At 32.0% G+C, this 23,244-nt stretch overlaps 2 protein-coding genes across 2 annotated transcripts in view; both read right to left on the bottom strand.

Annotated features, from left to right (window-relative positions):
* LOC111633991 overlaps positions 1 to 23,244 on the bottom strand; it is a 271,060-nt gene that overhangs the window by 36,123 nt on the left and 211,693 nt on the right. The window lies entirely within an intron of this gene.
* LOC111633990 lies at positions 2,678 to 3,698 on the bottom strand. Its single transcript, XM_023378658.1, has one exon. The coding sequence runs from the start codon at positions 3,503 to 3,505 to the stop codon at positions 2,705 to 2,707; it is 801 nt and encodes a 266-aa protein (XP_023234426.1). The 5' UTR covers positions 3,506 to 3,698; the 3' UTR covers positions 2,678 to 2,704.

The following is a 23,244-nucleotide window of genomic DNA, read 5'->3' as shown; positions in this document are numbered from 1 at the left end:
GATGGGTCTGCTGGCGGTTCCTGCGAAGGATGGAAGAACTCTGCCGGGAGACGAAGGGTTGTGCCGTACACCATCTCGGCACAAGTGCCATTGATGTCTTCTTTTAACGCTGATCGAAGGCCGAGTAGGACGATTGGGAGAGATTCCGTCCAGTGTTGTTCGTGGCATCTGAGAGCCTGTTTTAGCGAACGATGGAATCGTTCAACTAAACCATTGGCTGATGGATGGTATGGTGTTGTACGTATGTGTTGGATGCCCAACATAGCTGTCAGTGAGGCGAACAGATGAGACTGGAATTGTCGGCCTTGATCGGTTGTGATGATGGAGGGAACACCGAATCTGGAGATCCAATGTGAGACAAAAGTGCGAGCGACTGTTTCAGCAGAAATGTCGTGGAGGGGAACAGCTTCCGGCCACCTCGTGAATCTATCTATGCAGGTGAGTAGATAGGTAGATCCATTTGAAGGCGGGAGTGGTCCGACGAGGTCGAGATGCACATGTGAAAACCGATTGGATGGGAGGTCAAATCTCTGAAGAGGGCTGTTGGTGTGCCGATTCACTTTGGACCGTTGGCAGTTAATGCAGGAACGGGTCCAATTGGCGATGTCTTTCTGCATCGAAGGCCACACGAAACGTTCTTGGACAAGACGCCTCGTTGCACGAATTCCTGGATGGGCCAGATTGTGCATGGAAGAGAAGATTCGACGGCGAAATTGGAGTGGTATATATGGGCGAACTTTGCTGTCCTTGGTGTCACAATATAGTTGTAGTGACGGGCTGATTCGGAGTGGCTGTAGCGTGAGTGCTGTTTTATCGTCCGTGAGGAGTGCGGTTAGCTCGTCGTCGTTTGCTTGAGCTTCCGCAATGGCGGTAAAGTCTGTCACGGGAAGTCGAATCTCGTTGATCCGAGAGAGAGTGTCTGCTACGATGTTGTTCGAGCCAGTGACGTGCCTGATGTTGGTGCTGAACTGCGCAATGTAATCGAGATGTCGCAGCTGACGTGGGGAGCAAGATTCTGGTTTTTGGCGAAAAGCGAAGGTGAGGGGGCGATGGTCCGTAAAGATGACAAAGTCTCGACCTTCGATGGTATGGCGGAAGTGCTTGATCGCGGAGTATATAGCCAGCAGTTCCCTGTCGTAGGTGCTGTACTTTATTTCGGTAGGCGTTAGTTTCCGTGAAAAGAAGGCTAGTGGACGAGTTCCTTCGGCGGTATGGGTTTGGAGTACGGCGCCGATGGCGACATTAGATGCGTCTACCATTAGGGAGAGATTGTCATGTGACGAATAGTATGCCAGAGTCGTTGCATTTGAGAGATCTGCTTTACATTGGTTGAAGGACTTTAGAGCAGATTCGTTCCAGGAGATGATGCGTTTATCATTTTTTGTGGAGTCCTTGAGAAATTCGAGTAGTGGGGCCTGAGTTTGGGCTGCATTTGGCAAAAAACGTCTATAAAAATTGAGCATGGCTAAGAAGCGACGGAGCTCAGCTACAGTTTTTGGTTGAGGAAAATCGTTGATGGCTTTGGTTTTTGATGGCAAAGGTTTAACTCCGGATGATGTAATCATGCAGCCGAGGAATGGAACTGCAGATTTTCCGAGGATGCATTTGGATGGATTTAGTTTTAGGCCGTGCTCTTGCAAGCGGAGGAACGTTTGGCGGAGATGGTCTGTGTGTTCGTCCGCATCTTTGGACGCGACCAATATATCGTCGAAATACGGGATGCAGAAGTCGAGGCCAAGTAGGACTTGGTGGATGTATCGCTGGAAGGTTTGACCAGCGTTTCGTAGACCGAAAGGCATATAGATGTATTCGAACAAGCCAAACGGGGTTGTTATGGCTGTTTTCGGAATGTCCTCGGGGAAGACCGGTATTTGGTGATAGGCGCGGGTTAGATCCAGGGTGGAAAAAATGGTTTTGCCTTCTAGGAGTTGAGTACAGTCCTGTATATGAGGAACAGGGTAGCGGTCAGGGACTGTTACAGCGTTGAGACGACGGTAGTCGCCGCATGGTCGCCACTGGCCATTTGCCTTCTTGACCATGTGTAGTGGGCTGGCCCAGGGGCTTTTGGATGGTCTGATGATGCCTTGGGACATTAAGAACCGAAATTCTTCCTGTGCTGCTCGGAGCGTATGTGGTGGTAATCGTCTGGGTTTTGAGAAGACAGGTGGTCCTTTAGTCTCGATGTGATGAAAGGTGGTTGGCGTTTTCTTGGTTTCGGGGATTATCGACGGATTTGTGATGGTAGTGAACTCGGCCATGATACGGTGGTAGGGAGAGTCATTAGTCACAGCGGTGATGTTAGTGACAGTTGTAGGTCGGTTCTGCCAGCAACCAGGAGACTTTAGTTGCGTGACTCCATCGATTAGTCGATTGTTTTTAACGTCCACCAGTAGGTTGAATTTAGTTAAGAAGTCGATTCCTATGATGGGTTGGGTTACGTCGGCGATTACAAATGGCCACGAAAAATTCCGCTTTAAGTTAAAGTTGAGTGTTAATAGTTTTGTTCCGTAAGTTGAAATAGGCGTTCCGTTTGCAGCAAAGAGGACTAGCTTGTCGGGTTTGCATAAATACATGTTAGAACTTTTTGGGATAACGGAGATGTCGGCGCCTGTGTCAATTAGGAATTTGTATTTCGTAGTAGGGTCGGCCATGGTGATTCGATCGATGTGGCGGGTGAGGCTTCTGGCCGTAAGCGCCCGCCTAGTCAGTTTTCCGACGGTCGGAAGGAGCAAGGGGCTTTGCATTTTCTCGCCTGCTCCCCGAAGGTAGCGTGGTAGTAACACATGCCGTTGTGGAGGGTGCTGTGCTGTTGATTCTGCCGCGATTTGCTGCGGCGCCTCCTGTTGTTGGGAGGGTAATCAGAACGTGTGAAGGAGCGGCGTTGGTTGTTGATGGATAATGTGAGGTTCTTGACCTGCTGGGCTAATTCCGCAACCTGGTTCTTCAAGGTGGAGATAGTGGCAAGGTCATGTTCGACCGTTTGAATGTGAGCGGGGGAGACTAATTCCATTATCTTGTCGGCCATGGCGGCCTGTTGTTGGAGTTTTTCCTTAGATGCGGCTAAAATGGCCTGTACGTTATGAGGTAGTCTCGACAGCCAGAGAGATTGTAGCAGGTCTTCGCTAAAATGGTTTCCGGCCAAGTCGCGCATCCGTGATAATAGAAAGGATGGACGTTGGTCTCCCAGTTCCAACCCTTGAAGAAGCGTTCTGATTTTGGAGGTCTCGCTCTCCGAATAGACGTCAATGAGACGAGCCTTTAGCGTGGAAAATTTATTCTGGTCGGGCGGGTTGAGGATTAGGTCCTGCACCGAATTTAAAATTTCCGGCTCTATCGCAGCAACGACGTGTTTAAATTTGGTGTCGTCGACGGTTATGTTATTTATCGAAAATTGTGCTTCCAACTGAGCAAACCATAAGTTAGGGTTGCCCTTCCAGAAGGGTGGGGGTCTGATCGCAATGCGTGCTATATGACGGTGATCGTCATTAATTTCTGCCTCAGACATGATGATTTTTTTTACGTAGATGTGGCAGTGCGGAGGTAGTTATCCTTAAATGATGCGTCGTGCGCGCAGTTCAGCACGTGGGGAAAGGACAAAGAACGATGGCACGTAAAGGCACGTGGCGAGGAAACAAAGGATGGCACGTGGCGCGAGGACAAAGAAGGGTAGCACGTGGTGTACTATACCTTTTCGTTGAGAAAAGTCGACCGTCGACGAAAAATTTCCGTGGTTGCACGTTTCGAAGGTCTAGTTGTATGAGTTGGCAGTTCCAAAAAAGGATGAAAGTCCAACGTTGTATCCGATGCGAATGGATGGAATTTTCATGTCGCACGATAGAGTCCTTCGTCGGGTAGAGTCACCATAAAACATATATCACGTTCGGCTCACCAGTTTGTGGTCACCAGTTCGTGTGAAATTACTCATTACAAACAGGGCCACATACAATAAAAGATTATCATTTATTCTCTATATGAATTATGGCGCGACTGTACAAGTTAAAACACGAGGTGTTACTACACACGTCTGCAAGGTCCAAAATCCAACTAGAATGTGTATGATGTCATAGGTCAGGTCAGGGGTTCCCCCTTGTGGCGGCTTTGGAATTTATCGCCAAAGCTGTCGCCACAGTAATATATAAATTATAGTAATGAATTTTAAGCTATTTCCAAACTGGAAATTAAATTATTTTAAAAATATTACAAAACTGTTTTTATTAAAATCTCTGATTTTCAACAAATACCATATTTTTATGTTTATAACTTGTAGAAAATTGCTTGAATAAAAATAAAACCTTTGCACAACCTGCCCTACTGTATAACTCACACCTAGACTAGCTATTGCTCCAAAGGTATGAGTTTGTAATTACAATTTAAAATTGCCATGTACTGTACAATCCAGACTCCCTTTCTATCTGTCTTTTAAACATAGATAACAGAACTCTCAACCTGTAATTTTGAAAAACACTGGTATCATGACCAAAAACAAAACTGACAATTGCCTGAAAAGCTGACAGTCAAAATTTTAATTGAAATGTGGAGATTTTGACAAATTTGAGGGGATTCTTTAGTGCAGAAATGGTAATGTTAATTTTTATTATTAAAATAAAGTATGAAATGAAACAGTTTTAAAGATTAATAACTGGGAGCATCAGCAAAAAAGGCAGACAAATATCAAACACAGTTGACACGTGCAAAAGCATAGATTGATAGTCTGTGCAAAAGCATAGATTGATAGCTCTGAGATAACCTGTGAGTTATGGGCATGAGATAATGCATAAATATTAGTAAGATAGACCATCTATACTGTACATACATAGGTTTTATATAAAACAAATAAAATTTTAAAAATATAAATGGGTATATTTTTGAGTATTCAAAATAATGGATTTTGAATGGTGAATAACTGAATTTTAAATACACTTATTGATAAATATCTCTGCTGTTAGAGTAAAACATTTTAATTATGGATCTTTTGAAATAAGTTATTTCAAATAAAAATAATTTAAACAAATTCAATATAATACCATAATTAAAATGTACAAAAAATGAATTTTATTAAGTATGTCCATTAATTTATATTTTATAATATTTTAGCAATAAATTAATATATTATAATAATTTATAATTGAAATAATTCTAAATTTCAAGTGCTTTTCTAATTTGTTATTCAGACTTTCTACAAGTAAACTCAAACTTTAGCAATGGATCATTCAAATAGAAAATATTAATTTCGACATGTCAGAGAATTAACCAGAAAACATTATTTTAGCTTGTTTATATTTGAATGATCCATTACTAAAGTTTGAACTTTATTATATAATTTTTAATATTTATAAATAAGAAGTGATTTATATGTTATATAATTTCTTGATGTTAAGCTTATCAATTATAATGATCAATTGGATAACTGTATTTAAATTTTAATTTATTTTAAATTTGGAAAAGCATACAAAACTTAGCATTACATTAATTATTAAAAATGGGAAACACAAATGATCATAATACTGTACTTTACATTATGTTATGAAGAAGAAAAGTCTAGAAAAGCAGTTTTTTTGTCATATATAAATATATTTTTAGGTATGAAGTTTATGAAAGTATAAAAATTTTAATGAAATACAACTGTGATGATATTGAATGACAAAATTAAATATAGTTCTTTGTTTTTTTTTTCATTATAAAATAGTACAGATTTCTCATTATATGAATTTCACCAATCTGAAAATATGACAGTTATTATATCATATATTTATTAGTTTCATAGTATACAAGGTGTTCCATAAGTAATGTGACCAATTTTTTCATGATGCGATGATACGCTGTATCTAGTTCTAACCTGCTGTGCTAGGTGGCGTGGGGTGTTAGCTTCAAAACTCGTTCGGTCTCATTTACTTCCAAGCTGTTGGCGGGTGAGGACGTTCATTCCCGTGAATCCTGTTTTGAGTTAATGTAACACAGCACAATGGATCATTTTGTGGAGCAACGTTACACTATCAAATTTTGCATTAAACTTGGGAAGTCCACCACCGAAACCTTTACATTAATTCAGCAGGCCTTTGGGAGTGATTGCTTGTCCAAATCACAAGTTTTCCGATGGCACAAGTCGTTCAAGGATGGCCGAGAGGAAATCATCAATGAACCCCCCAGTGGATGTCCATCAACCTCCTGAATCGACAAAAATGTGACGCATGTGCTTGATTGTTTGAACTCTAACTGACAGTTGAGCCTTCAATTGATAACATGATGAAAACAACCATTTATCGCTTTGTGACTGAAGATTTAAACATGAAAAAGGTGTGCGCCAAACTGGTCCCAAATGTGTTGACTGACGAACAAAAAGACATGCAAGTGCTCTTGGAAATGTGTGAAACTGATTCTAATTTTTTAAACTCAGTTATCACCAGTGATGAGTCATGGATTTTTGAGGGTATGGACCTGAGACAAAAAGGCAGAGTTTGGAGTGGCACACTCCAGCATCGCCCTGCCCCAAGAAGGCACGCATGAGAAAGTCCAGGATCAAAACCATGCTCATTGTCTTCTTTGATGTCAGAGGCATTATCCATCACAAATTCGTACCTGCTGGGACCACTGTAAATGCAGCTTTCTACTTGGAAGTGCTCAAAAGACTGAAAAGGAGAGTTGCACGCTGCTGAAGTGACATCAAGGACATGTGGAAACTTCATCACGACAATACGCCAAGTCACAACGCCTTCATTGTCAACGATTTCCTTGCCAGGACCCACACCCCATTGGTTCCACAGCCACCTTACAGTCCTGACCTGGCTCCCGCCAACTTTTTTTTGTATCCTCGCTTAAAAGAGGCTATGAAAGGGAAATATTGGGACACGATTGAAAACATCAAGGCTTATGTTACATCAGCTGTAAAGGACATTGCAGAGAAGGCCTTCCAGAATGCCTTCCAGACCTGGAAACACCGTCTTCACAAGTGTATCCGATGCAGGAGGGTGCTATTTCGAAGATTTTTGACTAACTGTAAGAATATGTTCAATAAATGATTTTTTATGAATTTGGTCACATTACTTATGGAACGCACCTTGTATGTATTAGTTTATTAGTTAGTTATTTATAGTAATATTTACTAGCTTTTAGATGTTTGCATATGTTAATAGGCAAAAATGAATTTATTTAATATAATTACATAAAACAGTTTTATACTCTATAATTATAAAATTTAAATTATAAAAATGTATAATTTAAATTTAGTTATAAATTTTTCAGTCAAAATAATTTAATTACAATTTAAAATTTATTTATTATAAGTAGGAGAGACAGTTCCATGTCTGAACACTTTTTGGTTTACATCATTTATTGTACATTGAGGCTACAGAGAAGAAATGTAATTAACACTGTCCATTGCATAACTTTTGAAGCTAATGCTTCATCAATATCAAAAGTAGTTTCCAAACAAAAACTTAACTTTTCAAAAATGGCAAATTGTCCAAATCATGGAACAGAGTGATACACAACCAGACAATGTGTTCTACCTTTGGACAAAGATTTCAGAACAAGGAAAATTCAAATATCATGAACATTTTGTAAAAAGTTTAAAACTATCATTCCTGTATTACCTTAAATAATTACAAAACAGCTTGAGAATCATAGGGTAACACTCATTTGACAATACACTGGGTAATCAGTTAATGAACATAATCCATTCCAAGACTTTGTTCGCTATCTGAATTGTTTGTTAACCAATTAACGATTTACCATAGGTTCTTATGGGAATTTGATTAATTTATTCTGGAGACTCCAAAAAATAAAAAAATACATACTTCTTACTATGTTTATTTATATGTAATAATAAAAATACATATATACACAGTCTTGCATTTTTATTAGTCATATTTTTTCCATTTGTGGGGGTTAAAGAATCTGTCTAATGTTAATTGCTTTTCCCTCTTCTTTAGGCTTTTTCAGAAGTAATTAATAGCATTGTCGTTGTAGAGATCCCTAAGCTTATTAACCTCAACCTGGTTTGGATGCCATTCTAAGACCATTGTTTTGACATCCTCCCACTTCTTCAAAAGATCTTTAATAGCAGATATTGACATTAATCCTCTTTTTCAGAAGAAAATGTCTCACCAAGTTTCTTGGTGTTATTCATTCAAGAGTTCTTGGCGTTCTTCTGTCGTCAGATCCATTTCAGATGTCAGGCATTCTCCTATGAGCTCTTCAATGTTTTTTATTTCTCAGATGTGATTTTTGTTACTCCTTAAGCTGCTTGAGTCTTCTTGATAATACAGTATCTTTCTTAGATAAGATTGAACTGTGGCCTACTGTATCAAGCCATACTGCCCAGCAACAACAGACATCAGACATCTGCCTATTCTCTACCTTTGCTATTATACTCTCACCTTTTGAAAATAAAAACTGATGCAAAACTTAACGAGTGCCCACCTGACAGTCTTGTGAATACTATAAAAAAATTGTTTCTGTCAGAAAAATAAAAGGCTGAAATTATAAGGGAAAGTTTCAGATATCAGAATACTATCCGATCAGTAAATACCGGGTTGAGCATCGATGTCAACATCTCCCGTGCTCCAAAAAGTTTCGAACTGTTGTCTGAAGACAAGGGAAGACCAATCGGTTTTCATTATTTTACATTGCTTCTTCTTGTGTTTTTTCTGTGAGGTGTTCATTATCCGATCATGTGTTTGTTGTCCGAACATAAAAATCTTTCGTGAAAGTGTTTGTTATCCGATTTGTTTGTTAACCGAACTGTTCATTAACCGATCACCCACTGTATAAACATTTTGAATGCATAATAATCACTGCTAGCTTAAAAGCATAAGATACACATGATAATAATAGAATGTTTTAATATTAGCTAAGATTTGCAAAACCACAAAAAAATTATTAAATAAAATGGTTGCTGATACTGCATACAGAATGAAGAAACTACAGATATTGATGACAGCAGTTTGGCAAGTGTATCATTTATGTCAATTAAAAATTCCTTTTAATCTGTGTTTGTAAATACCCATGAATATTTTTCCTTGTGAGATAAGTTACAAGTTTGTTATCAGACAGATGCATCCTGTATACAGGCAATACTTTGGCAATGATATTTGAAGATCACTATGTATCTAGAAAATTTATGAATTTTATAAATATAGCTCTTAATGTTGATTAATTTTTAAAAGATGTAATGCTAATGCAAGCCTGTTGCAACATACACAAAATCCATTCCACCAATAGATGCATTTTCACTATTAGATGGAATGTCTAATTGAAGAAACAGAGTGCATTTTTCTCTATGTGAGTGATAATGATAAAACTCATAATTTGACAACAATGTAACATATGCACTCCAATATAAATATTTCTTCATGGCTTAGTCACAATTGGAATGCTACAAAACATGCTGACTGAGAACACATGGATGCCCCAATCTTACTGAAGTTCATACTGCAGATTCAGTACATGGATGCCATTTATCAATAAAGTTGAGAAGTCTCTTGAAGAGATATGTGCCACAAAATTTAAATTGTTTATTGTTAGAACTGTCCACACATGGACTGGTCTCCTCTAATATCAAAAATTCAAAAACATTTCAATATTACTAAAATTTAAAAGTTTATCAAATATACATTCAAAATGGGTAGAATTACAAAACAAACATATTTAGTAAAGCCAAGATTTGCTAGAGTTGTTATTCAACTTATAATTCCAGATTTGATATTTCTATATACAGGATGTCCTCTCAAGAGTGCATAAACTCTGTAGAGAGCAAATCCTTGCTTGGAGTACATAAAAAATAACACAGAACCACACTTCTATGACCTATATATTTTCGAGAAAAATGCAAAATAAAAAGTATGACATCACATCCAATGCATGGAAAATAAGTTTTATTGGAAACATGAACATCAGTACTTGCATATGACATTATGCTTACATAGGAAGATACTGAAAATGATCACTGTGCATATGAAGGCATGTATGTGCATGCTGTAGAACGTCAGATTGCACATGATTCAGCATTGTGTTGTCCACTAAAGCGAATACAGAATAAAAACAAGCAACCAAGTTGCTTTCTATAGTCTTCAACAGTTACAACAGCCATATGTGGTCAGAATCCAAGCATCAAGCAATCAGCTCACAGAGACATCATATCCAATGTTCAGTAAATCTGTGGACTGGCATACTGAACAATCACATTATTTGACCCAGTGGAGGAGATGGAAGGAAGTGATGGGAGCACCTCTTCTCCTGCGGGCATCTTTACAATTTGTTAAAAATTAAATTATTTCATTACTCAATTTCAAATAAATTTCTTCTGAGGAATGAAGCCCTGACTGCCCCATTGTGGGCCTGACCAAACCCATAATGGGATTGCCTAAAAAGGCCATTTTAGTGCCCACAGGGCAGAAAAAGCTACCAAAAAAAAATGCCTTTTACCAGTTAGGTGATTACACTAGTTTTGAACCATATCTGCTGCCTCAATGGCTCACAAGACATTCATACTTGGTATTTCTCTGTGATGTACTAACTAATTTCCTTAATAATATGCTCTTATTGGCAATAGGTGACCTATGGTTCCAGCATGATGGAGCAGCAATGCATTTCTGTTCTCCTGTACTTGATGGTTGGATATGGAAAACCCAGGTCACTGGATTGGATGGGGAGGTCTGGTTGTGTGGCTGCCACAATTGCCAGATCTGACATCTTTGGATTTCTTCCTATGGGGTCATCTGAAGGAATTGGTAAATCGAACCTCAGTCACTACACCAAGTGACTTGGTTGCTTGCCTTCATGCTGTGTTCACTTCAGTAGACAACATGATGCTGGATTGTATGCAATCAAGTCATTCTACAGAGTGCACATGCATGTCTCAATATATGTGGTGGACATTTGCAGTATCTTCCTATGTAAGCATAATTTCATATGCAAGTATCAATGTTCATGTTTCCAATAAAACTTATTTTACATGCACACTGAATGTGATGTCATACTTTTTCTTTTGCATTTTCTCAAAAACTATGGGTTGTAGAGGTATGGTTCTTTTATAATTTTTTATGCACTCTGAAAAAGGATTCTTGATCTGCAGAGTTTATGTGGTCTTGATGGGAAACCCTGTATATCTGATATGTTCAGATTAAAACTGACTGTTAACGAAGTTTTATATAGTGTATATTAAATATATTATAAATTATGTCAGTATAAGAGTTATGGTTACCTAAGTGTAGAGTGGCTACATTTTAATAAATTATGAAGGTGCAAGTGTATACTTTGTGATCCTTATTTATTTTATTGAAAATATATTATAGTAAGGTCTCTCATTTTACAGAATGGTTAGGTTTCCACAGTTCATAAAGTTAATTGTTTGCAAATTAAGGCAAAATTACAATATACAGTGAAATCTGTCTATAACAGAACCTGTATATAGCTAAAACCTGTCATTAAGTGAAGAATTCTTCAGACCCTTGAATTTTCTGCAAAAAAATCAATGTAAATTAACCTATATACAGCCGAACCTGTACAATTCAGAAGTGGAAAGGAAAATCAGGCCATATAACAGAAAATTCAGTATCCTCTTCTATGTTCAATGGAAAGTATTTTGCATATTTTTAACAGCTGTCTTTACTTAAACTAGATATGTGATTTAAATTATAACAGTTATAAAATTTAATACATTATTGATAATGTGAGAGAGACTGTATTCTTTGTTTACAAGCTTATTTTAAACTTTTTACATCACATTTTGTTTGAATAAAATCAGATCTGAATGTCTGCAGATAAAATGCATATTGGGCATATTATGCTTTTTAAGTTTTGTAAAGGATAATGCTATACAAACAGTAAAAAATAATTATAGTATATAAGGGAAAGATGCTCCTAAACTTTGAATGTATCAACTGTGGTTTTGAAAATTTTATTCAAGAAGTTTTGAACTACAGGATACAAAACATATGGGGTAACCAAAAACTGTTGATGAAGAAAAATTGCTGGTAGATATTGTTAAAAATAACAGATATCAAATCCACGAACTTGCAACAAATCTTAATGTGTTACAGACACATATTGTTGAAACAGTCCATCTTCTTGAAAGGGTTGTAAAACATGATATGATTGTGTTCCACATGCATTAAGTGAAAAGAAAAAACAAATTGGATCAAATATAATTTTGTCTGATGAAGGTAGGCTGCTCTAAAGTTTCATTTTATTTTTAAATTAGTTACTCATTTTTGTCATAGAAAACTTTTTTGGATGACAAAATTGAAGTTAAAATAAAAATATTTGTTATTAACTGAAAATTTGTTCTAATGGGTGGTTATTGTTCATTTGAATACCAAGGTACCACTGTATTTGATTAACACAAATTTGATAAATGTGGTAGTATTGGGGATTAATTAATCATGTTAATAAAAGGATGCCTATAGTTAGGTATACTGTATATAGCAGAAATCTGTCTACTACAAAAGAATTGTTTGGTCTTGAGGGATTTTGTTACAGACAGGTTTGACTGTATTTGAATGAGATTATGACCTTTAATATGAAAATTGATTGCTAAAAATTAATAATTTTTCAAATTCAATAAAGAATTATGGCTATTTCATAATTATTTTATATAAATAATATTTATAAATAAAACATGACAAAAATTAAAATTAAAAACATATTTGAAAACACTGGCATAATAAAAAACTTAATGAGACTGGTCTGATTTATGAACATTTAATTTGACAGACTCCATGGTTTTTTTGATTAAGAACTACAGTAAGGGCATGTGTTGGGCCATTTTTCCTTCTCTCCTCCAAAATTTTATAATATGGTTTGAGGGCATTTGTTACAACTCTTTGGAAAGAAAAGATGCATTCTCAGTCAGGATCTTTATCCCAGCGATTCACAGGCTGTTTGTATATGTGTTAAAGCACTCACCACAAATACACTTTCGAGTGTCTTTGTGGTGAGAGTGAGTGGTACCATTTCCTGAATTTTTTTGTCTTCTTCACTGTCCTGTTTAGAAAGTTGTGTTGCAGCTCTTCCAAGTGTTCCTTTAAAAGTGGTTCTCCATGACTTTCTAGCAACTCATTGATATCATCAATGTCACCATTTTTGGCCATTCTATATCAGCAATATCTGAAACAGGCTCAAAATGACCAGAAATTTTTCAGTCAGAATGGTCAACTGCTTCAGTCCACAATTTCTGTTACACACAATTCATACATGACTTTGGATTTATTCCCAGGCTGCTGAAATGTTTAATAGTCTTAAAAAAGGTTAAAAGCAAACAAAGGACTTCCAGTAGTATGTCACAGATAATGAATCAGATGCATGCACTGTCTTGACAATCCCTCTAAAAGTCGCAATGATATCCTTGTCCTTTCTAATAGAAAAAGGAACATAGTGTTAGTTGGCAAGAGTTTAACATTTAGGGCATAACTACATAAATCTTCAAAGTTTGTTTGATGTCCAGGGGTATTATCAAGGACTAAAATAACTTTATTAGGAAGTTATTTGCAGCACAAAAGTTTGCCATCTCTGGACAAAAGTGTGAAGAGTAAAAATTGTCTGAATTACCCATGCTTTTTTTATTATCCCTTTTATAACATAGATTGTTTCTGCATAGTACATCAACAGTGGTTTTCTTTTGAATGTGTGCCTGACACATTCAAAATAAAACCACTGTTGCCATCCAATAGCAATGAAAATTGGTCTTTATCAGCTTTAAAACCAAGACTAGATTTCTCACATAAGCAATATATTTAGCAACTTCTATTAGTGATTAAGCAACTTTTTCCAGTACAAGCTGTCTCATCCATATTAAAAACTTCCTTCATAATATGCTTAATCCATGTTCTTAAATTATTTCCTGGAATTCAGCTGGCTATTCCTTTGCTGCAAATAATATTAGCATTAGTTGATTTACTGGAAATTTTAACATTGTGAATTTTTGAAATAAAAATCCAATCCCTATGTACCACAAATGATTCTTTTCCACTAGCCTCTTCATTTCTTTCATTAAAGAAGTAACCTTGCTTTATCCGCTTGCTTGACCTTACTGCTTGAGTAACAGGAATGTTCTTTTGATTCATATCATCAATCTACAGCACTAATAATCTTTCCATTTTTCCATTACTTCACTCCTTGTATGTGATGTTCTCAACACATTTGCATTAGCAATTCCCATACAAGAATGCTTTATCTTATCTAAATTGATTGCTATTGTTGAAACTATAGCAATTGTCAATTTTAATGCTTTATCACATATCAAAATGAATGCTCACCTGAATTTAAGTACTTTTCTTATGACAGTTATTTTTTTATGATTTCTGAAGATCACAGAGTAGCTTGTCTTCCAATTACAAAAATTTTTAGTTGCAAAAGAATGTTCCCAGTTTTCTGCATTTAAATTAACTTATGGTTTTTCAATTATATAACTTGCAAAATGCTATTTTTTCTTGGAATGATGCAAGATTTGGCTTCTTAATAATTATATGATATTAATAATTGTGAGTTTTGAATATTAAAAGATTAATTAACAATAACAACTTTCCAGACTTATGGGAGATATTGGTTTGACAGTGTTACATGCTAGCAGTTGTATTCATAACATCGGTAGAAAGAAGTAGTCTGGTCATGGCTGGGCCTGTTCCCAGGGCCTTCATTTTCAGTTGATGAGAGACTAAGTTACACTGCAGACTGATAATTATTAACTTCTATTATATTTCTTTTAAATCAATGTCATCCAACCACTCAGTAAAATTCTTGGTTTAAGTTATCTTTCAGTATGTTTTTCATTTAAACTCAAGTTCTGTGCACACTAAGAGAACCTTTTTTTTTCTATACCTAACATGGGTTCAACCAGGTCTGTAAATGGATGGCCAGGTGGTAAGATATGGGGTCCCATCACCTGGCTGAGATAGACTGCCAATGAAAAATTAATCTTTCAGAATTGCCATTAATTTCTATCGTCTTACAGCTGTAATATATTTTAGCTGCTGGAGTAATTTATGTTGATTGGCTTTGCTGCAACTGATTGGACATATTGATTTTGAAATGTTCAGTCAGACTTCTTGCTGAAACATGGTAAATTTCATACTTCTTGAAACAAAATGCTCATATTGAAGTGTATGATTATAAATGTATTTTTATATATATTTTTCTATATAATAATAGTTTATTGTATTAATTAATAATACTTGCTGGTCCTCTTTCTAAGTGCTGACTGAATCAATGAGCAATATGTATCATAGGAAGTTGTGGCATCCTTGCCTTTTAATCCTGTAACAAGAACTGAAGATAAAAAGGATGCAAAAAAAAGCCAATTCTTCCAGTTACATTATTCTAGATCTAGAAAAGGCTTGATCAGAGTGAGTTTTATGCAGAGAAGCTTCTGCAAGCTTCAGATAGACTGGTACAACAGTCACATAGCACTGCTTCAGTTATGAAGAAAGAAAATGGTATTGGGTGCAAATATGTTCTTTTTAATATTAAATCCAAAATTTTGTAGTTCTTTTGTTAAATCATCAAAAGTATGACAGCTACAAAAATAAAAATATATAGTATTGATGACATTATCATCCTGCAACTGCCTTTCTCTCCATCATCAACCATCATCACTCTGTCATTCCTTCTGTGGGGTAAACACTGGAACATTCCCAGTGCTTTATGGAAATTTCCATTTGTAGCATATCATGTCACACTCAAACACTTCTGGAATTTCAGATAATACAGACTGACAATATTTTATTATTTTATATTTTTTCAACATGCAAAGTGCATTGGTGTGAAAAATACTGAAAGACTCTGCACATAAACTTGCATTGTTTTTTAAACTTAAAGTGGCCATAGTGCAGCAAACTGGTTGTTAAATTATTTGAATCCCACCACTTATTAAGTCCATATATTTTATGAATCTGATATTTCCTTAAAATGTACATTTAAATATATACAATAATTTCTACAATTTCTACATTCAAAATATATTTTATTGTATGTTACTGCAAAATATTATAAATACAGTATATTTGATAACCATTGACAACAGAATACATTTATTTAAAGCTATTGTAATTTCCATTCTCTCTCTCTCTCTCTCTCTTTTTTTTTTTTAAATTCAGTTCACATTATCAACTGGCTTAAAAAAGAAAAATAAAAATAAATAAAAAATATTAAAATAAAGAAATCTTATTCATTATGTTATTCTTTCATTATTATCACTCAACAAACGCTAAATTTACTAGTTTAGCATTTGTTGAGTGATAATAATGAAAGAATGATATAATGAATAAGAATGAAACTTCTAATTTCTTATTGACTGTAGTGAACAAAAGTTGAGATAACATTTCCATACTCTCAATAATGGAAGCTAGTTACTTTGACTTTAATAGTGCAATTCTCCATAATGGCTTTTGCAAATTGCATCTACCACAAATCATTAAACTGTTATTTTTAACACTATCATTAGTGTATGGCACCAATATTAATAACAATTTTGTGAATCCATCTAGCCCTTGGATATTCTATTAATTAAGGTAACCACTCATCCTCTTTTAGGGAGGACAGTCCTTCTTTTATAAGTTCTGTCCTCCCTCAAAAAGTGTCCTCCTACATGTCCTCCTTTTCGATATTTGAAGACTAATCTGTAAATCTCCGTATTCGATTGATGCTGAGACAACCCATTGTGTGTGACGTGATGTGTTTGTATTTGACACAACAATTCATCAAGGCTCAGTACAGTATGGCGAGAGGTGATTATGAGATGCATGTACTCTGCATGGGAGACCTTGAGAGAATATGCCGTGTGCAATTTGTTTACTTCTTACCAAAATACAACATGGCACATATGCATGCAGTAGAGATTATTATAATGTATTATTGTTGCAATGAATAAAACGTTTCTTTTATTTACAATATTTTTTCCTCCAATTTATTTGTGTCCTCCTTTTCATGTAAAAAAGTTTATCACCTTATATTAATTATAGATTTCAATACATTGTTACAAAGCTATAATAGAAATTTCAATGTTTTACAAATCACTCTAAGATGTTTTTCTTAATCATCACATTTTCAAACTACAGTAGAGGGTTAGATCAAAAAACAACAGATTTCTTGGAATAACAAATTTTCCCTCAAGTTCCACCAAATCAATATAATTTTACCTCCTTAACTTGGAATAATGGGTTTTTTTCTAGCCCCATCTATTGTAAATTTTATGCTTTTTAAGTGTTTAGTTAATTTTTGGATGTTTCAAATTTGTAGAGTCTAATGATGCATCATTTGAGATATGTACCAGTACAATTGAAGAATTATAGGAATAAAATCAGCAAGCTGACACAATTGAGGAGGAGTTACCTAGTGAACATTCTGATGCTGGTTCAAGTGTAGTGCTGAAATTTAGCAAGGCCATCAAGTCTTTCCAAGTTGTGACGATCTTTCTGATAAGTTTCAGCATAAACAAACAGGCTGTACATGACATTGCTAATATCAAGCAGTTGTTGTATTCAATAGGAAGAAAAGCGGTATAAAAATGAATCAAGATGGACAATTTTTTTTTAACAAATCATGAAGTCAAATGAAGTACTAATTAGCATACAGAATTTGCCTCTTTTTGTGCTTACAGTGGATACAATTTCTGTCAAATTTTTCATACACATGTATGATATAAGATCATAATATATGATCTTGTAACATAAATGTTTCTATAGAATTAAGAATAGATATCTCAAGAGACTGAATAATTTCACATATTGGCATTTTTTATATGGAAGAGATTAAAAAATGGAAATTTTTTCAAATAACAAATATTGCAAACAACAGATTTCCCACATACCCAGATGTGGGAAATCCATTGTTCACAATATAATGGATTCTCAGAATAATGAATGAATTTCAGTAGTTCAAGTGATCAATTAAAACAAGCGTTTACTATATATTGAATTGAATTTAGTTTAAGATAAAGCAATCTAATTCATATTTTGATTAATTTTTAATACATACTTATACTAACTAATAAACTACTACTTACTACTAACTAATAAACTATTAGAACACTAATAATATTAACTACTAAAATATTATTATTTGTAATATAAATTAAATTCTGTATTAAAGAATTATTCAACATGTGAATAGTTTTAACTTCTTTCTAAAAAAGATTTGTTAAAAAGTTTAGAAAGAGGCTAAAAAACATACAAATTCATTTAATAGAGGATTGAATTAAATTTTATTCAAAACTGAAAAAGCATATTTAATACTTAAAGATATATAAGATTTATCAAATATAAAATCCATTTAATTAGTTATTTATGAATAATAGATATTTAGAAATAAATAATTTATATATTAATATACTAATGTTAAATTACATATGGAACTTCATGTGTTGATGTCAATGTATATTTATGTAATAGATATATTTAAGAAATAAAAAAATAAAGCAAACTGAAATTTTGAAGTGAATAAAAAAAAATTTTGCAAAATTTTTCAAATTAAAACAATTTCAATATTGATTTGTACATTATTTATATTCATTTTAAAAGTTTAGTTATGCAATAATTTTATTTCAATTACTATTGAAAATTTTTTTAATCAGTTAATTCTATTTTTGAATAAATTTCATTTTTTTTTTTTTTAACTGTGTGCACCCTTAAATTTTTAATGATTATGATGAGACAAATCATGCACACCCATACATGACCTGCACACATAATGCTATAATTACTAGTGCTAAAATTAATTCATATCTACTAAGAACATGCCCATGCCAGGTAAAAATGGAGAAGACAAATGTGCATCACACCATAAGTACACACCATCATTTTCCTGTTCAATCCTGTCATTTCCAGTTTTCTGTCTCGCTCACTATTCTAGGACACAAGGAAACACTTTTATAAACAGATCATTGTAATTGAGCCCTAGAATATAACATTCACTCCCACTAAATTTTCACTATTATATCATTATATACCTGTTTATTTTAATCACCTGGCTCATTTTATAATTTTACTGATGTGTAAGCCAGTGGTTCTCAAACTGTTTTTCATTAAATATATGATTACTGTTATTGAACATTAGACTGTTATTAATCCAAATACTCAAAAGTTGAGAAACACTGCATTAAATAAGAGTTGGTTTATATATATTTTAATGCTGCTAATATATTAAAAATCTAAATAGAAAATTTGTAAAATATTAAATTAATACTTTACAAATTAATTAATTTAGTTATATTTATATTATATATTATAAACATATAATAAATATATCTGTATACATGTACAAACACACCTATACTACAATTTTTAATCAATACAGTATATAAACACAATCTAATAATTTATACATTTAAAATTAGGCATGACCATAAAGAAAGTAGTAATCATTTTTGCATGCATATTATAATTTTTTAAAATTAAATTTACAGTTTAATGAGTATTTAATATTACTAAAGAAAAATTAAGTAATAAAAAGTATTTTTAGATAGATTTATGATTACTTTCTTATTGAAGGTCATGTAAAATGGAAGCTTATTAATATATTCATATCATCTTAATTATGTAATGTAAATATAGATATTTCCAGTACCAGAAGTGTTTTGTATTATAAAATATTTACAAAAGTTTTGAGAAAAATAATTTCTTTCTTAAATGTTTTTGTGTATTTGTTATTTAATATGCAATAGGATAAACTTTTAGAATTTCATAAATCAATAAGATTCCATTATATATAATTACTAAATTATTTTCTCAACACAACATATAATAGTAATAACAATTAAAATTTATAAAAAAACAAATATAAAATTATATTAATTAGAAGTAAATTTAATAAGTAAGAAAATCACTAAATTGTAAAATTACAATAATACTTTTATCATTTGCACAGACATTCAGACAATGCTATAATGACAATGAAAATCAGTAAACAGTAGAAATGCAAATTATACATGCAAGATGAAAGGATTTTGTGAAATTTCATTTACAAAAAAGTTTATATAAATAAAAAAATCTACATTATATTATATTATTAAAGCAAAAACTGATAATTAATTAATTTATAGAGTTAAAACATCAAAAATATTTTTACTGAGTTACAAATAGAAAATAAAAATATAATTATAGATTTATGTTCAAAATATAAAATTGGTTTTATAGATATAAAAATTGAAATCTATGTAATACAAAAATAATTTAATCTGCAAAAAGTTATTAATGATTTAATAATATATTATATTCTAATATAAAGGATGATGATTAGATTTCTACAAACCAAGGAAAAGATTCTTGAAAGAAAATAAAACAAATTTATGAAAGAAAATTTCTATTACATTTTGAGCAAAATATATCAAAGTTTACTTTGATATTTCAATTAATCAAATAATATGTAAAACATATTATAACTTTCTCTACATTAAAATTTTACTATATTTTTCTTATTTTATATCTCTTTTTAAAATATTTTCGTTTATTTTCCTCCAAGCAATCATTTCCTTTGTCATAGTTGTAGATTATCTATTCAAACATCCTATATAAAAAAATAAAAATATTCAATTAATATAATAATCATAAAAATTATCTATATACTGTTCTAAATTATGCATACATATGTATATGATATAATTAATATAAAATAATACATATACATTTAAAAAAAATAAAAATCCCCAAAATAGTTTTATTGAAATCATTTCATCTTTTATAAATTAAACTAATTAATTACTGCATATTTACACATGCAGTGTAATTAAATTAACATTTTATTAAAGATAGGCATGCAATTAATATTTTAATTACATTTTGTAAACATATACTAAAATTTAATAAACTAATATAGCACTTATAAACCACAAACATTCAATAAAAATATAAATCTCATTTTATTTCATAATTGTAATATGAGTCTAAGATAAACATGAAAATATTTTTAAACTTTTAATATAGATACAGGAAGACTTAATATCAGTCCTAGAGTATTTACATATAATCTTAATGATAATGATAATTAAATAATACTGAAATATTGATTAAACAAAAATAATTTATTAATTAAAGAAATAGTAAACAAAACAGATTTCTAAGAAACTCAACAAATCAAACAAATTAATAAATATACAGACATAAAATTTATGATATATATATTTATTTATTTCACATTTTGTATTAAATAGAAATTAAATTATTTTCATATTAAGTTACAATTAATTTTACATATTTTATATCATAATTAAAATAAAAATTATATTTATTCAAAATTATATAAATAATGGATATATACTATGTACAATTTGTAATGAAAATGAATTATTATTATTTCAAAATAATTTAAAAAAATATATATTTGTTAATTAACTGATACTACATGGAGTGTTCTGTCCATCAAAAGGATATAAAATAAATATAATGATAATGATACAACAAAATATTATATTTTTATTTAAGAAATTAAATAATATAATTTATATAGTATTAAGCTACCATATTTCTGTGCATATAATCCACAGATTCTGTGTGTGTTTAAAAGACAATTTGAAAGAGGTATGAGTTATATGCCAATATTAAATTGAATTCACAAATTCATGCTTATGGAACCATGGCTGCTCCCATAGGTGTGTGGATATGTATAGGGATGAATTATACCAATGTTTTATTTTTGTTCTAGCAATTTTCTGCAGAATACACGTCATCATGAATCGTACACAAATATATAATATAGATATTTTTTACTTTTATAAGCATTTTATTATTCAACAAAAATAAACTTCATTTATGTATATTTATGTATATTTTAATAAAAATTCATTTAGGAATGTATTAGGGAGAATCAAACAAAAATAGATCAAGATCTGTCACATCATACATATGCATCTGACATACCAAAACTCTTAAGACATTTATTCTACCTTTTAACCAGATTGGAAATTCTCATCTCTTAGAAGAAGACTACTAGTAGTTGTAACATAAGAAAATGTTTGACAGCCTTCTGCTATATAGCCATGATTTTACATTATGCAACTTCCACATTTCAGGTCTCTTAAAAGACATTCAAATGAAAATGCTTCACATTAGATAGAGTTGTACAAGAGGCTATCAAACATTTGACTAATAATAATTTATCAAAAGAACAACAAAAGATAATTTCATTTAATTTTAAAATAAAATTTACTAAATTTGACAATTTCTCATATTCCATAAAATTAATCTTATGATAAGTAAAGCATTATGATTTTTTTAAAACATTGTGAATTAAAGTCACTAACTATTTATTAAAATAGAAAAAACAATGAAATAAAAGTTAAAGTACCAGTATTAACTGTTCAATTTAAATGAAAATTTTATAAATAAATGCTCCTTTCTCTAAATTTTACAATTACTATATCTAAATACACTAAAATTTTAAAAGAAAAAAAATCTAGTTGGCTAGTATATGTTTTCACTATGGAAGAAGAAATGAAATCATATATCATTACAAAATTAGTCTGGTCAAATGTCAAGAACATTTTATTTCTTATATTCAAATATAGAAATATTTGAATAAAAAATCACTTAACTTGAATATTCAAGGAATTGCTTACTTGAAATTCATTTATAAATATGAAAGAAACTTTATAACATTTATAAAAAAATGTAAATCCTGTATATTCCAAACTGAGTGGTGTAAAAAAATCTAGTTGCTTCATTATGATTATAATCTGTATATGAAATTTTGTTATTTCAGTAAATTTTTAATTAAAATACAGTATATAATAATTGTTCTCATCCATTGTATTCTTAATATAATCTCTATAATTTCTTTCTACTTTTAAAAATAAAAATCAAATCAAAGAAATGAAAATTTTAGGATGTTACAAAGATTTAAAATTAAACACAGACTATTTAGCTGAATTGACATAAAAGTGAATTATTTTGAAGAACGTATCAGTAATCCAAGTAAAGCAATATCTTAAGTCTTTAAGTTTACATAAATTATTAAATTAACTTAAGAAAAATTTAAACATAATTAAAATACTTCTAAATCACTTGTGTCTGATTTCCCTAAAAGTATTGACAACTTTTCAGAACAGTCTGATAGATCAAAAAGATATATTACCGCAGATTATGTACTTCAATATCATATCAATTATTAAAGCTATGCTGCTTAGTAATACATTTTTACTAATTGGTGTGCTAATAATAATAATTTAAGATTTAAAAACATACCATTGTACATTTAGATTAATAACAGAAAAAATATTATAAGATTATAATAGGATAGGATATTTAATGGATAATATTTATA

This window comes from Centruroides sculpturatus, unplaced genomic scaffold (genome assembly GCF_000671375.1).
Source record: "Centruroides sculpturatus isolate CEXI.00-Female unplaced genomic scaffold, Cexi_2.0 scaffold679, whole genome shotgun sequence".
NCBI classification, from domain to species: Eukaryota; Metazoa; Arthropoda; class Arachnida; order Scorpiones; family Buthidae; genus Centruroides; species Centruroides sculpturatus.
Note: the sequence above shows the minus strand (reverse complement) of the source record. Positions and strands in the feature narration are given on the sequence as shown.